Below are 14875 nucleotides of genomic sequence, written 5' to 3'. Positions count from 1 at the left end.
ATTTAGTTGTAAGGAGTCAATCAACAATTACCATTTATAATAATTACTCCAAATACCGATTTTGCCGCGTCCCCGGAGGAAAATAAACAATTACAATAAGCGACGCCTACCCAACAAATGGGTTTGTTTCTCCACCGGGGGGGGGGGGGGGGGGGGACCGTTTTCCATTTGTTACGCCTAACGACTAAAATTATTAATAAGTTTACGACTAACGATTAACCCCTTTGAGACCCTCAATAAACGGTGCGAAAAAACACGCTACTGAATAACTCTTTCCGTTGAATACGTTTTCAACAGCTCTTGGTTTTCAATGATCACAAGTTGCGGTTTAATTTAAATATCAAAAGCTGACCTTGAGAGCGTAATAAACGGACCATAGCCGGGAAATTCTGCCCACCTACTTCAACGATCTGGTTGATTTCACTCATTTTGTTTTGCCGACCAACTAGTTTCATAGTTTTAGTGTTTACGTATGTGTCTAGTTTTTGACGTGGAATAATTATTTGTCGCAAATGAATATTCTCTTCCCACAAACCGGATTGCTTTCTAGTTTCAAGTTATTTCCAATAATAAACTGTTGGTCAGATATCTTTTATTACTGCTCGAGGATATTTGTCCGATCACCTTTGTTAGTATTGACATGCGTTTTGTTATACGGAATTATGGCGTGGCACACAGACATTTGATGATTGGTCGCATTTAATCACGAGGATCACATGATTGCATTGCCTCGTGTAGGAAAGTTCCCTACTTCAAAGTAGCTGTTGACGATTTGTTCTAGCGCTATTTCTCTCTGTTATATGCTGCTTAGTGCTGCTGATTGAGATTTTTCAACTCACGCTTATCCCAAAGACCACTGAGGAAAGGCGCCGGACAACAGTGAAAAGAGGGCTTCAAACACCAGTCCAAAATGTATTCCCAAGACCGAAAGTACTTCCGCTTTCGCTACCAAGTAATCTTCGTCGCTTTCTTGTTGATTTCACCCACTGCATCAAGCGCTCCTAAACAAGACATCGCGTCTGTGCTTCCTGGAGTAGTAGGATGTGCAGCGATAGTGAGTGTCTTCTTTAAAGACCCGTACGGGTTTTTGAGAAATGCTGACAAGGAAGCGATCCTGGAAGGATGTATTAAAAGCGGGATTCAAACTATGCCACGCATCTGGGAAAATGCAAAAGGTCCAATCATAAGTACGGGGCTGGTTGTTCAGTCCGGATACCTACTCTATCAGAGCACTAAACTGTATGACCGTGCAAAGGACTCGGAACTAATCCTTGAGAAATACAGGGATGACTTTCAATTATTGGGAGTGGAACTTGGGATAATCAGCGAATATATAGCCAAGGATATCGAGCCACATTGGAGAAACGGTATCACAGCTAAGATGGAACGGAATCTCGAGACCGTCATTAAAAAACTGTTTAGCTTTGTCGACAGGCTCAATAAATTGGCTGAAAAAATGGAAAAGGATATCATTCAAGGCAATGACGACATCGCTTGGTCTAAGAAATTGCCGGTTGACAGCGGGATCGCGTGCCTTAACTCTTTATTAAGTTGGAATCCTTCGGTGATCATTCTTACGTGCAGTTTTGGTGCATTATCTGGTTACTGGAGTTTTCAGAGCCATTATTCTGTTGAAGAAACTCTTGAACAATTGAAACTTCTAAAGAAAGAGATAATGAAACTGCGAGAAAAAATCACCATAGATCGCGCCAACCTTGAAGTCTCGAAGATGAGGGCCGACATAAAAATGAAAGTCTCCCGGACGAATACTTGCTTTACTCCTAACTCCACTCAGTACTATTCCAGAGTATAAAGAGAAAAGCTTGATGCGAATTACCGCTTGGCATCGTTTATTTGAATGTTCGCACCTCAGTTATGATTTCGTTCCATTTTCAAAAGTTAAACTGAGAATTATCTTGCACAGCAGCATAAGGAAGGGCTGCTCATTGGCTTTCACGTGCTTTCATATGAATGTTTAATACCTTTAGGATTTTATCCATAGAAACTTGAGTGGGAATCACCTTGTACAGCATAATAAAGTACACCACTGGAAAGTACTGCTCAGTAGCTTTTATTCGAATGGTCATACTTAAGGATTTTATCCACAGACTCCAAACTGAGAACCACCTTGTAGATCTTAATAAACAGCACCACAGAAAGTATTTATTTATTTATTTATTTAGTATGTATGTATGTATGTATGTATGTATGTATGTATGTATGTATGTATGTATGTATGTATGTATGTATGTATGTATGTATGTATGTATGTATGTATGTATGAAGCTTTCATTTGAATGGTCACACTTTAGCATTTCATCCGTAGACGCAAAAGTTAGAACCACTTTGTACAGCACCATGAACAGTACCACAGGAAAGTACTGCTCAGTAGCTTTCATTTAAATGGTCACACTTTAGGATTTCATCCACCGACTCAACAGTTAGAACCACCTTGTACAGCATAATAAACAGCACCACAGGAAAGTACTGCTCAGTCGCTTTCATTTGAATGGTCACACTTATGGAACTATCCACACAGACTCAATTGGTAAAACCATCTTGTACAGCATAATACATAGCACAAACTGTAGCCAAACATGGATCAATAGTATTTGGACTGTCACACTGGTCATAAATTCAAAAGTTAGCAGCACCTTGCACTGGACATTACAACAAGATCCACTTCAACAGCCCGTTCTAAAAAGACATCAAATCTGCCGCGGAATTTTTGCGACAACGAAACGAAATAAAATTCTCTACTTTTACAAAATTTGTTTGCACAGAGACTGAACCATAATTAATTTTAGAGCTTCCCTGGCGAAATCCTTTGTTTGATTCTTAGAGGGGTTAAGACATTATTCGTGCACAAACTAAGATAACAGTACGTAGAATTATTGTAATGCTAAGTCAAATAAATTGCAAGTTAAAAAAGTATCGCTATATCAGCTATTTCAATTAACGACCGAAAAGTAGTATGATAGCTGTAAATTTTCGGCTTTAATTTACTACATACTATAAAAATCTGACCTCAGAAATTTATATTCTGTAGATGTCAGCCATAACTGGGTTTGACAAATTTATTATCAATTTATAACATAACATTACATAGCATCGCTATATCAGCTATTTCAGTTACGACCGAATAGTATGATAGCTGTAAATTTTCGGCTTTAATTTACTATATACTTTAAACATTTCACTTCAGAATTGTGAGGGAAGAAATTAGGATTAACAAGTTTTATTTGCATCGCTGATAAAAATATTGAAAAACCAACATTCACTTGGAGTTTGCAGTTCAATTACCGTGACTGTTACCTGCTGTTGTTTAATTAGACCATACTGACTGTAGTTAAGCGTTGAAGTCTTATTGTAACCTGCGCTAGCCTTTGTCAAGCTGTTATCCACCTGTGTTGTTTTGAAGGTTATTAATCTTGTACAAACTAGATTCCGTTTCCTCCAATTGTCTTTCAAAGAGCGCATAAGCTAATGTTGTGTTAGACTTTTCAATGGAAATTACCTAATCTCGTCGCTTCTGCAGTTTGTTGTAAAATACAAGTGTTTTATAAACTATTCTTTGGTTACGTTCTGGTTACGAAGTGGATTAAAACTCGACTGTTGGACCAAAGCTCTGTGCGCTGTTGATGTCTAGGAGACAACGTTCCTATAACAGATCCTTGCCTTAGCTCGCAGCCAGCAAGTGCCATGTTACCGAGATTTTATACAGAGTCTCGCCCCAAGATTTGTTTAAGTGCTTCCCCAGGCCCAAAACTTGTTATCGCAAAATCTTAGAATTATTTTCGCGTTTATCTCTTGATTTTGAACGTGGAATAATTATTTGTCACAACTGGTTTCCTTAGAGAATGTTCTCTTGTCGCTCTCCGGATTACTTCTAGTTTCAGTCTTACAGTCTTAACTTAAAAGTTATTTCTAATTTATAAACTGTTGGTAGATGTCTTTTCAGTTTTGTTAAAAACTCATGACTTCCCTGGGTTATTTTCCCAATTCCCGATGACCGTTGTTTGTATTGTCTAGCGCGTTGCTTTAGGGATTTTTCCGGGAAATATGGCTTGATGCAAAAGAGATGCATTCGTAAGCACGTAACAGACATTCGATTGGTTGCATTTTAATAATGTAGGATCACATGATTGCCAGGCTTTGTGTCGAAGAGTCTTGTACTTCGAAGTAGCTGCTGACGAGATTTTTCTCGCTCCATTTCTCTCTATTATATGCTGCTCAGTGCTGCTGTTTGAGATTTTTCAACGCACGCTTATCCCAGAGACCAGAATAGGCGCCGGTCGACAGTGAAAAGAGGGCTATAAAGACAAGTCTGAAATGTATTCCCAAACCCGGAAGTACTTTCGCTTTCGCTACCGAGTAATCTTCGTCGCTTTCTTGTTGATTTCACCCACTGCATCAAGCGCTCCTGAACAAGACAGCGCGTCTGTGCTTCCTGGGTTAGAACAATGTGCAGCGATAGTGAGTGCCTTCATTAGTGCCCCAGACGAGTTTTCGAAAAATCCCGACAGGGAAACGATCAAGCAACGATGTATTCAAGTTTTCCCACAGATCTGGGAAATGATGAAACATGCAAAAGGTCCAATCTTGTATGCAGGGCTGGTTTTTGTGTCCGGATACCTACTCTATGAGAGCAATCAACTGTACGAACGTACAAAGGCTCTGCAACTAAACCTCACAAAGTACACAGAAGACTTTAAATTATTGAAAGTGGAACTTAAAGCATACAATGATTCTGTAAAGAAGGAACTTAAAGATTACAAGGATTATATAGAGAAGGATATTGAACCATCCTATTGGAGAAACGGCAATACAGCTAAGATGGTAAGGAAACTCGAGAAAACCATTGGAAAACTGTTAAGCTATGCCAACAAGCTCAAAGAATTGGCTGAGAATATTCGCAAGGATATCCTGCAAGGCCATGGGGACGAGATGTGGTCTGTGCAATTGCCGGTTTGCAGCGGGATCGTGTGCGTTAGCTCTTTATTCACTGTTTTTCCTCCGGTGATCATTCTTACGTGCGGTTTTTGTGCATTAGCTGGTTACTGGAGTGTTCAGAGCCATTATTCTCTTAAAGAAACTCGTGAACAACAAAGTAAACTTCTAAACAACGACATATTGGAGTTGCGAAAAGAAATCACCAAGACTCGCACCAACCTTGAACTCTTGAAGATGAGGGTTGACATAAACATGTAAGTCTCCCGGGAGTCTGGACGTACAACGTTCTGAAGCAAAATACTCCACTCAGTATTATTCCAATGTATAAAGCGAAAAGGTTTGATACGAAGTACTCCTTGGCATCTTTTATTTAAATGTTTGCACCTTATGATTTCGTTCCATTTTCAAAAATTAAAAAGAATTATCTTGCACAGCAGCATAAGAAAGGGCTGCTCACAGGCTTTCACTAGAATGTTACACTTCATTTGAGTCCATAGACACTTAAGCGAGAACCACCTTGTAGAGCTTTATAAACAGCACTACAGGAAGTATTTATTTATTTAGTATGTATGTATGTATGCATGCATGCATGCATGCATGCATGCATGCATGCATGTATGTATGTATGTATGTATGTATGTATGTATGTATGTATGTATGTATTTATTTAGTGTTTATTTATTTATTTGGTATTAAGCTTTCATTTGAATAGTCACACTTTGAGATTTCGTCGACAGACTCAATAGTTAGGGACATCGTGTACAACATAATAAACAGCACCTCAGGAAAGTACTGCTCAGTAGCTTTCATTTGAATGGTCACACTTATGGAACTATCCACACAGACTCAATTGGTAAAACCATCTTGTACAGCAGGATACATAGCACAAACTATAGCCAAACATCGATCAAGAGTGTTTGAACTGTCACACTGGCCATAAATTCAAAAGTTAGCAGCACCTTACACCGGACATTACAACACGATCCACTTCCACAGCCCGTTCTAAAAGACATGAAATCTGCCGCTGAATTTTTTCGACAACAAAACGAAATAAAATTCTCTACTTTTACAAAATATGTTTGTACAGAGACTGAACCATAATTAATTTTAGAGCTTCCTTGGCGAAATCCTTTGTTTGATTCTTAGAGGGGTTAAGACATTATTCGTGCACAAACAAAGATAACAGTACGTAGAATTTTGTAATGCTTTCAATTTAAATCAAATCCGTAGTCAAGTAAATTGCAGTAAAAAATATCGCTATATCAGCTATTTCAATTAACGACCGAAAAGTAGTATGATAGCTTTAATGCTCCCAACCCATGAGAAATAAGAACACAACAATGATATGTGGGGTAAGGGGTTGGGAATGAAGTACTCCAATAGCAGGCCAGTGGAACTAAATGCCATCAATAACTGAATCACTAATCTGGCTTGGTAAGGGGGGTCAAAGCCCCCTCCTCTCCGGGGATGCAGGTCACAAACCCCTGGGAGAGGTTCCTAATCCTCTTCGGGGCTGCAGTCACAATACCCCGAAAGAGGTCCTTACTCCCTTTCAGGGCTGCAGGTCACAATACCCTGAAAAGGTCCCTACTCCCCCTCGGGGCTGCAGGTCACAATACCCTGAGAGAGGTTCCTAGTCCTAAGGGAGTTTAAACTCATGGTTACCATGGTAACCCATCAATTCTGTGAGTCTATGGGGCCAAGAGTGCCTGTAAGGGAGCACTTCATCCCAGCCCAAAGTTTATTTGTGTATTTTGATTAGACAAATCTAAATTGTAGACTAACTCCTTACTACAATTATGTAGTCCTTGGGATTAGACAAGGCTAATCAGTTCATTCAGTGTCTTTGATGCATATAAACTGCATAAAATTAATACCAACAGCATTGGTTGCTAACAGTAACAAAAATAGCTCATAACTGGAACGTTTTGTATAAAGAGATATCAATACATATTGCTGTGTATCTGAAAATTAGAAACATGTACATTGGCTGTACATAGGAAAGCTAGTCAATGATCCCGTAACGTGGGGGCCAAGGCCCAGCTTAGCAGCTTAAGTAAGATATATTATAACTATTCATAAATTCATAAGCATTGTGTAATACTAGTGTTAATTTGTGTGTGACATGCTTAAACCATAGGGTGGGGGGGAGGGAAAAAACACGTCGTAGAACAAGACAACTACAGTTTGCTAGCTCGCAGCGAAGGAATGAATGAACACACAACTCGTGCTCGATGTCTGAGGATTGATTGACAGTGAAATACCAGCCGATTCTGATTGGCTCAGCGTACAGTTTGCGTTACTAATGCATGTGATCCCGATAAACTTTGGACTGTGAAACCCTACCCTCTACCTTAAAGCATGTCACACAACCAGCACGTAATCTCTCATGGTTGTCCCATTAACTTAAATTTATGAGGACATAAATTGGTCTGTAAATTTTCGGCTTTAATTTACTACATACTATAAAAATTTGACCTCAGAAATTTATATTCTGTAGAAGTCAGCCATAACTGGGTTTGACAAATTTATTAACAATTTATAACATAACATTACATAGCATCGCTATATCATGCAGCTATTTCAATTACGACCGAAAAGTAGTATGATAGCTGTAAATTTTCGGCTTTAATTTACTATATACTATAAACATTTCACCTCAGAATTGTGAGGGAAGAAATTAGGATTAAGAAGTTTTATTTGCATCGCTGATAAAAATATTGAAAAACCAACATTCACTTGGAGTTTGCAGCTCAATTACCGTGACTGTTACCGAGGTCGACTAGCAATAGAGTTATTTCAGTAGAATTATGACTTAGAGTTAGAGTTAACGACTGCCAAAATGCTGAATTCAAGATTTTGGACGGCCAAAATGCTGAATCCAAAATCCTGAATTCGAGATTTTGGACGTCCAAAATCCTGAATTCAAGATTTTGTACTGCCAAAATCCTGAATTCAAGATTTTGTACTGCCAAAATCCTGAATTCAAGATTTTGGACGGCCAAAATCCTGAATTCGAGATTTTGGACGGCCAAAATCCTGAATTCAAGATTTTGGAAGGGAGGCCAAAATCCTGAATTCGAGATTTTGGAAGGCCAAAATGCTGAATTCAAGATTTTGGCAGTACCAGGGCTTTGTACGTCCAAAATCTTGAATTCAGGATTTTGTACGTCCAAAATCTTGAATTCAGGATTTTGGCAGTACAAAATCTTGAATTCAGGATTTTGTACGTCCAAAATCTTGAATTCTGGATTTTGGCAGTACAAAATCTTGAATTCAGGATTTTGGCAGTACAAAATCTTGAATTCAGGATTTTGGCAGCACAAAATCTTGAATTCAGGATTTTGTACGTCCAAAATCTTGAATTCTGGATTTTGGCAGTACAAAATCTTGAATTCAGGATTTTGGCAGTACAAAATCTTGAATTCAGGATTTTGGCAGTACAAAATCTTGAATTCAGGATTTTGTACGTCCAAAATCTTGAATTCTGGATTTTGGCAGTACAAAATCTTGAATTCAGGATTTTGGCAGTACAAAATCTTGAATTCAGGATTTTGTACGTCCAAAATCTTGAATTCAGGATTTTGGCAGTACAAAATCTTGAATTCAGGATTTTGCAACTCTAACTCCACGCTATAACTCTATGAAGATAACTCCAATAGTAGCCGTCCCCCTGTTACCTGCTGTTGTTTAGTTAGACCATACTGACTGTAATTAAGCGTTGACGTCTTATTGTAACCTGCGCTAGCCTTTGTTAAACTGTTATCACCTGTGTTGTTTTGAAGGTTATTAATGTTGTACAAGCTATAGATTCCGTTTCCTCCAATTATGTTTCAAAGAGCGCAGAAGTTAATGTTGTGTTAGACTTTTTAATGGAAATTACCTAATCTCGTCGCTTCTGCAGTTTGTTGTTAAATACAAGTGTTTACGAAGTGGATTAAAACTCGACTGTTGGACCAAAGTTCTGTGTGCTGTTGATGTCTCCGAGATTTCGTATAACAGATCCTTGCCTCTTCGCAGCCAGCGAGTGCCGTGTTGCCCAGATTTAAAGAGTCTCGCCCCGAGATTTGTTTAAGTGCTTCCCCAGGTCCAAAACTTGTTATCGCAAAATCTTAGAATTATTTTCGCGTTTATCTCTTGATTTTGAACGTGGAATAATTATTTGTCACAACTGGTTTCCTTAGAGAATATTCTCTTGTCGCTCTCCGGATTACTTCTAGTTTCAGTCTTACAGTCTTAACTTAAAAGTTATTTCTAATTTATAAACTGTTGGTAGATGTCTTTTCAGTTTTGTTAAAAACTCATGACTTCCCTGGGTTATTTTCCCAATTCCCGATGACCGTTGTTTGTATTGTCTAGCGCGTTGCTTTAGGGATTTTTCCGGGAAATATGGCTTGATGCAAAAGAGATGCATTCGTAAGCACGTAACAGACATTCGATTGGTTGCATTTTAATAATGTAGGATCACATGATTGCCAGGCTTTGTGTCGAAGAGTCTTGTACTTCGAAGTAGCTGCTGACGAGATTTTTCTCGCTCCATTTCTCTCTATTATATGCTGCTCAGTGCTGCTGTTTGAGATTTTTCAACTCACGCTTATCCCAGAGACCAGAATAGGCGCCGGTCGACAGTGAAAAGAGGGCTATAAAGACAAGTCTGAAATGTATTCCCAAACCCGGAAGTACTTTCGCTTTCGCTACCGAGTAATCTTCGTCGCTTTCTTGTTGATTTCACCCACTGCATCAAGCGCTCCTAAACAAGACAGCGCGTCTGTGCTTCCTGGATTAGAACAATGTGCAGCGATAGTGAGTGCCTTCATTAAAGACCCGAACGGGTTCTTGAAAAATCCCGACGAGGAAACGATTGTGCAAGGATGCATTCAAAGTGTCCCACACATCTGGGGAATGATGAAATATGCGGAAGGTCCAATCTTGGGTGCAGGGCTGCTTGTTGTGTCCGGATACCTACTCTATGAGAGTACTAAACTGTATGAACGTACAAAGGGTCTGGAACTAAACCTCGGAAAGTACAAGCATGACTTTCAATTATTGGAAGTGGAACTTGCCATAATCAAAGATTATATAGTCAAGGATATCGAGCCACATTGGAGAAACGGCATCACAGCTAAGATGGCAAGAAATCTCGAGACAGTCATTGAAAAACTGATAAGCTTTGTCAACAGGCTCAATGAATTGGCTGGACATATTCAGAAGGATATCAAGCAAGTCTCACTCGAAAAAACATGGTGTTATGGATACGGTGTTGCCGGCGGGATCGTGTGCGCTTGCTCGTTGTTCACTGGGCATCCTCTGGTGATCATTCCTACATGCAGTCTTGGTGCAATAACTATTGCCTGCAGTTATCAGATCCATAAATGTCTGGACGAAACTCTCGAAAAATCCAAACTTCTAAAGAAAGCAATAATAAAGAAGCGAGAAGAAATCACCGAGACCCGCCGCAACCTTGAAGTCGCCAAGACGAGGGTTTGAAAAATTAAACATGTAAGTCTTCCAAACGTCAGGCGTGCCCCCCACCTCACCCCACCAAAATCCCTTGCAGGACTATTTAGCTTTATTACCTAACTTCAATTTTAAGGGAAAAGCTTGATTCGAAGTACTGTTTGGCATCCGGCTTTCATCTGAATGGTACCACCTTAAAATTTCGTTTAGATTTTTAAAGGTTAATACATTGTACATAGCACAATTCAAAGGCAAACACTGATCAATAGTGTTTGAACGGTCACCCTTGTCTTAAATTCAACAGTAGAATTTTGAAATCTTTTCAATTTAAATCAAATGTGTAGTCATAGAAATGTAAGTCAAAATATGTAGTGGATGAACGAAAATAATTGATTTGAAATTATCTCTTAGATTGTTTTAGTAGGGTCTGCGTGAAATTGTATTTTTTCAGGGGAAACGGGTCGCTTTAGCGAGGTTTCGCGTCACGTCATCTATGTAAATGTGCCAACCAGAGGTTTCTTGGCTCAGTGTTACTGAACAAAGAGCTCTTTTTAATAGTTGGTACACTTGAATAAGTTACACAGAAGCAATGTTTGAAAACTGTAAGCATCGCAGTATTAGCTATAATAAAAGACGTTGTAGCTTGTATTAGATAGCTGTAAATTTTCGGCTTTAATTTCAAGGTTGTTGTTGGAACAAAATACCGTGCACATTTGCCTCAGTGATTTCTGATCTGTAGGAGTAAGGCATAACTACGTTTGATAAACTTGTTAACCCTTTAAGACCTAACAGTGATCAGCTTCAAATAACTCCTTGTAATATCAATGCTTATTAAATCCTGAGGTCAATTGAGAATAAAGGATATGATCACCCAAGGTGAATTTTTTTTATATTATAATAACTTCTCCCCAGTACTTTTATAGGAAAACTATGAGAACAAGATAGAAGAATTTGTTGTTTGATCTTAGGAGTCAATGTTGCTTGTCGCGTATGTTTTACTCCAGTAAACAGACTTGTAGCGAATGGAGTAATAAACCTTCTTGTCATATTTTCGTATCTGACTTTTCAACAGCTGACTGAAAACGACTTAAATTTTCTGTGGGAGTAAATCTTGAGTAGATTTTCTCATACACCCTGCACTTTTTTATCTATTAAACAGCAATGTATGTTTTGTTTTTAATTTAACTTTAATTTCTTTTTGAATTTTAATAGCGCTTGCTAGAATCTTCTTTTCTCTTATAGTCATAAAACGTTTGTATAAATAGGCTCCGTCCAAAGCTTCTCTGATCATCCCGAGAGGCGCAGAACGAATATGCGCAGTAGCAAAGTGAGAATCACCATCCTTAATTAAAAAAGGTACGCCGGCCCGTGGATCTCCAATAAGCCCTTCCTCTTGAGTTCTTGGCGCTTAAGATCGAATATTCACGGTACGCATGACATCCATCCCTTGTAGATGGCGGTAAAATATATGAAACACAGGGAAGGAAATATTGATCGACGAGAAGGATTTGTTTTCCTTTCCCTCAATATCTGCCCTTAGGTCTCGAGACGCGTTTGATACGACTTGCTCAGTAGAACTTTATCAACTACTGATTTACCTGGTTATTTCCCTTCCTCGATCAATGCATCTTTTGCCAGAAAATGATTTTAGTATATTTTATTTCGCATTATTCTTCCAACTCAATTAACTGGAGAAAGTCGTCCTTTTCTCCTGGCCTCCAACACGAGCGGAAATGAAGAAATTGTGCAAGTTAATCTAAAGTGCGTGCGCTTTAACTCGTCTCAAAAGTTTCGAGTCGTACCTTAACTCAAATCTTTTCGGATTTCACAGTTTCCTTATGATATATTTCTACCAAGAGAGAGGTTACCATTGATTGAAAATTTCTTTGTTATTTCCCCGATGACCTTTCAATTTCGTTGTTCGTATTCAATTGACGTAGGACATGGTTATTCCCCTGTTGACTTTCACTTTCGTACTTTATCCTTAATGGCTTGATAAACGACGGTCCTGCGAAGCACTGAATAAACGCATTTTTACGATTCACACTGTTTTACGCTTTTGGTTATTATGTATTCATATTTTTGTGTAAAATGTTCTCATTAAACGGTTTGCTTCATTTCACTGCTATCGTGAAGTGGATAGACTGCTTATGGTTCCTGTCTTAGTGGTTGAGCGAAGAGAGGAGAAATGAATTTAAGCGAGGGAGCTGAAGGAAAGTTGGGGGGAGGGGAGGGACGTCATTTCGCTCTTTCAGTTCACCAGCTACTTTTCAAAACTTCCCCTGTTTACTTTCACTTTCGTACTTTTTCCTTAATGGCTTGATAAACGACGGTCCTGCGTTGCACTAAATAAACGCTTTTTTACGATTCGCACTGTTTTACGTCTCAAAAGTTTCGAGTCGTACCTTAAGTCAAAACTTTCCGGATTTCACTGTTTCCTTATGAGATATTTCTACTGATATGTTACCATTGATTGACAATTTCTTTGTTATTTCCCCACGGTAATTTCCCCGATAACCTTTCAATTTCGTTGTTCGCATTCAATTGACGTGGGACATGGTTATTTCCCTGTTTACTTTCACTTTCGCCTGTTATCCTTAATGGCTTGATAAACGACGGTCCTGCGTTGCACTGAATAAACGCTTTTTTACGATTCGCACTGTTTTACGTCTCAAAAGTTTCGAGTCGTACCTTAAGTTAAAACCTTTTCGGGTTTCACTTTTTCCTTTAAGATATTAAAGGAAAAATTACCCCACGGTAATTTCCCCGATAACCTTTCAATTTCGTTGTTCGCATTCAATTGACGTGGGACATGGTTATGTCAAATACACAGAAAAAAGCCGTAATAACGCTTATTGAGAAGAAAGGTAAAGATCGGTGTTTCATTGAGAATTGGAGACCTATCTCATTGCTTAATGTTGATGCTAAGATAATGTCGAAAGTTATCGCTGCCAGAATAAAACAGGTTTTGCCAAATGTAGTTCACAGCAACCAAACTGGGTACATCAAAGACCGATACATAGGCGAAACTGTTAGGTCTATCTTTGATACAATGGAACTCACAGATGCTGAAAACATTCCTGGCCTTTTAATATTTATTGATTTTCAAAAAGCCTTCGATACCCCAGAATGGGACTTTCTTCTTAAATGCCTTGATGCCTTTAACTTTGGACATGATTTTATACATTGGGTCAGGCTATTCTATAAAAACATTCAAAGTTGTGTTATAAATAATGGTACTGCCTCAGATTATTTTACCCTTAAACGCGGTGTCAGGCAAGGTGATCCGCTTTCCCCTTATCTTTTTGTTTTAGCCGTTGAAACCCTCGCAATTGCTATTCGAAACAATGATAAAATTAAAGGTATAAAAGTAGGGAATGAAGTGACAAAAGTACTCCAATTTGCAGACGACACAACAGCAGTTCTCTCAGATGTCAATTCGGCCCTTGTTCTTTTTCAATCTTTGAAACACTTTGAGCTGCAAGTTAACAATTCAAAAACAGAGGGATTATGGATTGGCGCGTTGAAGAACAATGACAGCAAACCCCTTGGCATCAAATGGCCAAACGAACCAATAAAGGCCTTAGGAGTCTTCTTCACCTACGACAAAACACTGCTCTATGAAAAAAATTTCAGGGAGAAACTTGCCAGCATTAAAAAACTTATAAATATCTGGTCATCTAGAGGACTCTCTCTTTACGGAAAAGTTGTTATTATTAAAAGCCTGCTCTTATCAAAGCTAATGTATATTTCTTCATTGTTACCCACTCCTAACTATGTTATAAAAGAAGCAAATCAGCTGTTGTTCAAGTTTTTATGGAAGGGTGTTGATAAAGTGACGAGACTGTCGACAATAAACAGTTACAAAGAAGGAGGCTTAAAGATGGTGGATTTAGATTCACAGATCAAAGCTCTTAGACTAAGTTGGATGAAGAGAATTTTTACTCCAGGTAGAAGCACATGGAAATCTTATCTTCAGTATATTTTAAAGAAAAATGGAGGCTTCCTACTTTTTAGCTGTAATTACAGCCTGAATCTCTTGGAAATCAACTCTCCGTTTTACAGAGAACTACTACAGTGGTGGGCCGAATTTCGTGACAATTTCGCAGAAAACAAAGATTGGCAATTTATCATTTGGAATAATAAGGAAATATTAATTGACAACAAACTAGTTTACTATGGACAATATTTCAGATCTGGCATTATCTCTGTAAATGATCTTCACTTCGATGTAGACAACTTAACTTCTTACGATGGGATCGCTAAAGAAATAGATGGAAGTAATTTCTTAACGTGGACTGGACTGCGTAATTCAGTGCCACCCAACTTGAGACAACTATACTCCAGTTCTACTGTAGACGTTTGCTCTACTGCGAAGCCATCCTTTAAACACTCTAAGTGCGTATTCGATGTAACCAAGACCAAATCAAAACACTATTACGCCCTTCTAATCGGTGCCAAGGCT

General features: G+C 38.6%; 1 protein-coding gene across 1 annotated transcript; it reads left to right on the top strand.

Annotated features, from left to right (window-relative positions):
- The first annotated feature begins 758 nt into the window (after window positions 1–758).
- Window positions 759–11466, top strand: LOC146482694 (uncharacterized). The gene is made up of 3 exons (XM_085106723.1): window positions 759–1807; window positions 4567–5207; window positions 9588–11466. Exons 1-3 carry the CDS (start codon window positions 911–913, stop codon window positions 10438–10440), a joined length of 2391 nt encoding a protein of 796 aa, XP_084962849.1. The 5' UTR covers window positions 759–910; the 3' UTR covers window positions 10441–11466.
- Window positions 11467–14875: the final 3409 nt, after the last annotated feature.

Source organism: Pavona decussata, unplaced genomic scaffold (genome assembly GCF_977016875.1).
Source record: "Pavona decussata unplaced genomic scaffold, jaPavDecu1.1 SCAFFOLD_44, whole genome shotgun sequence".
In the NCBI taxonomy this organism is placed as follows: Eukaryota; Metazoa; Cnidaria; class Anthozoa; order Scleractinia; family Agariciidae; genus Pavona; species Pavona decussata.
Note: the sequence above shows the minus strand (reverse complement) of the source record. Positions and strands in the feature narration are given on the sequence as shown.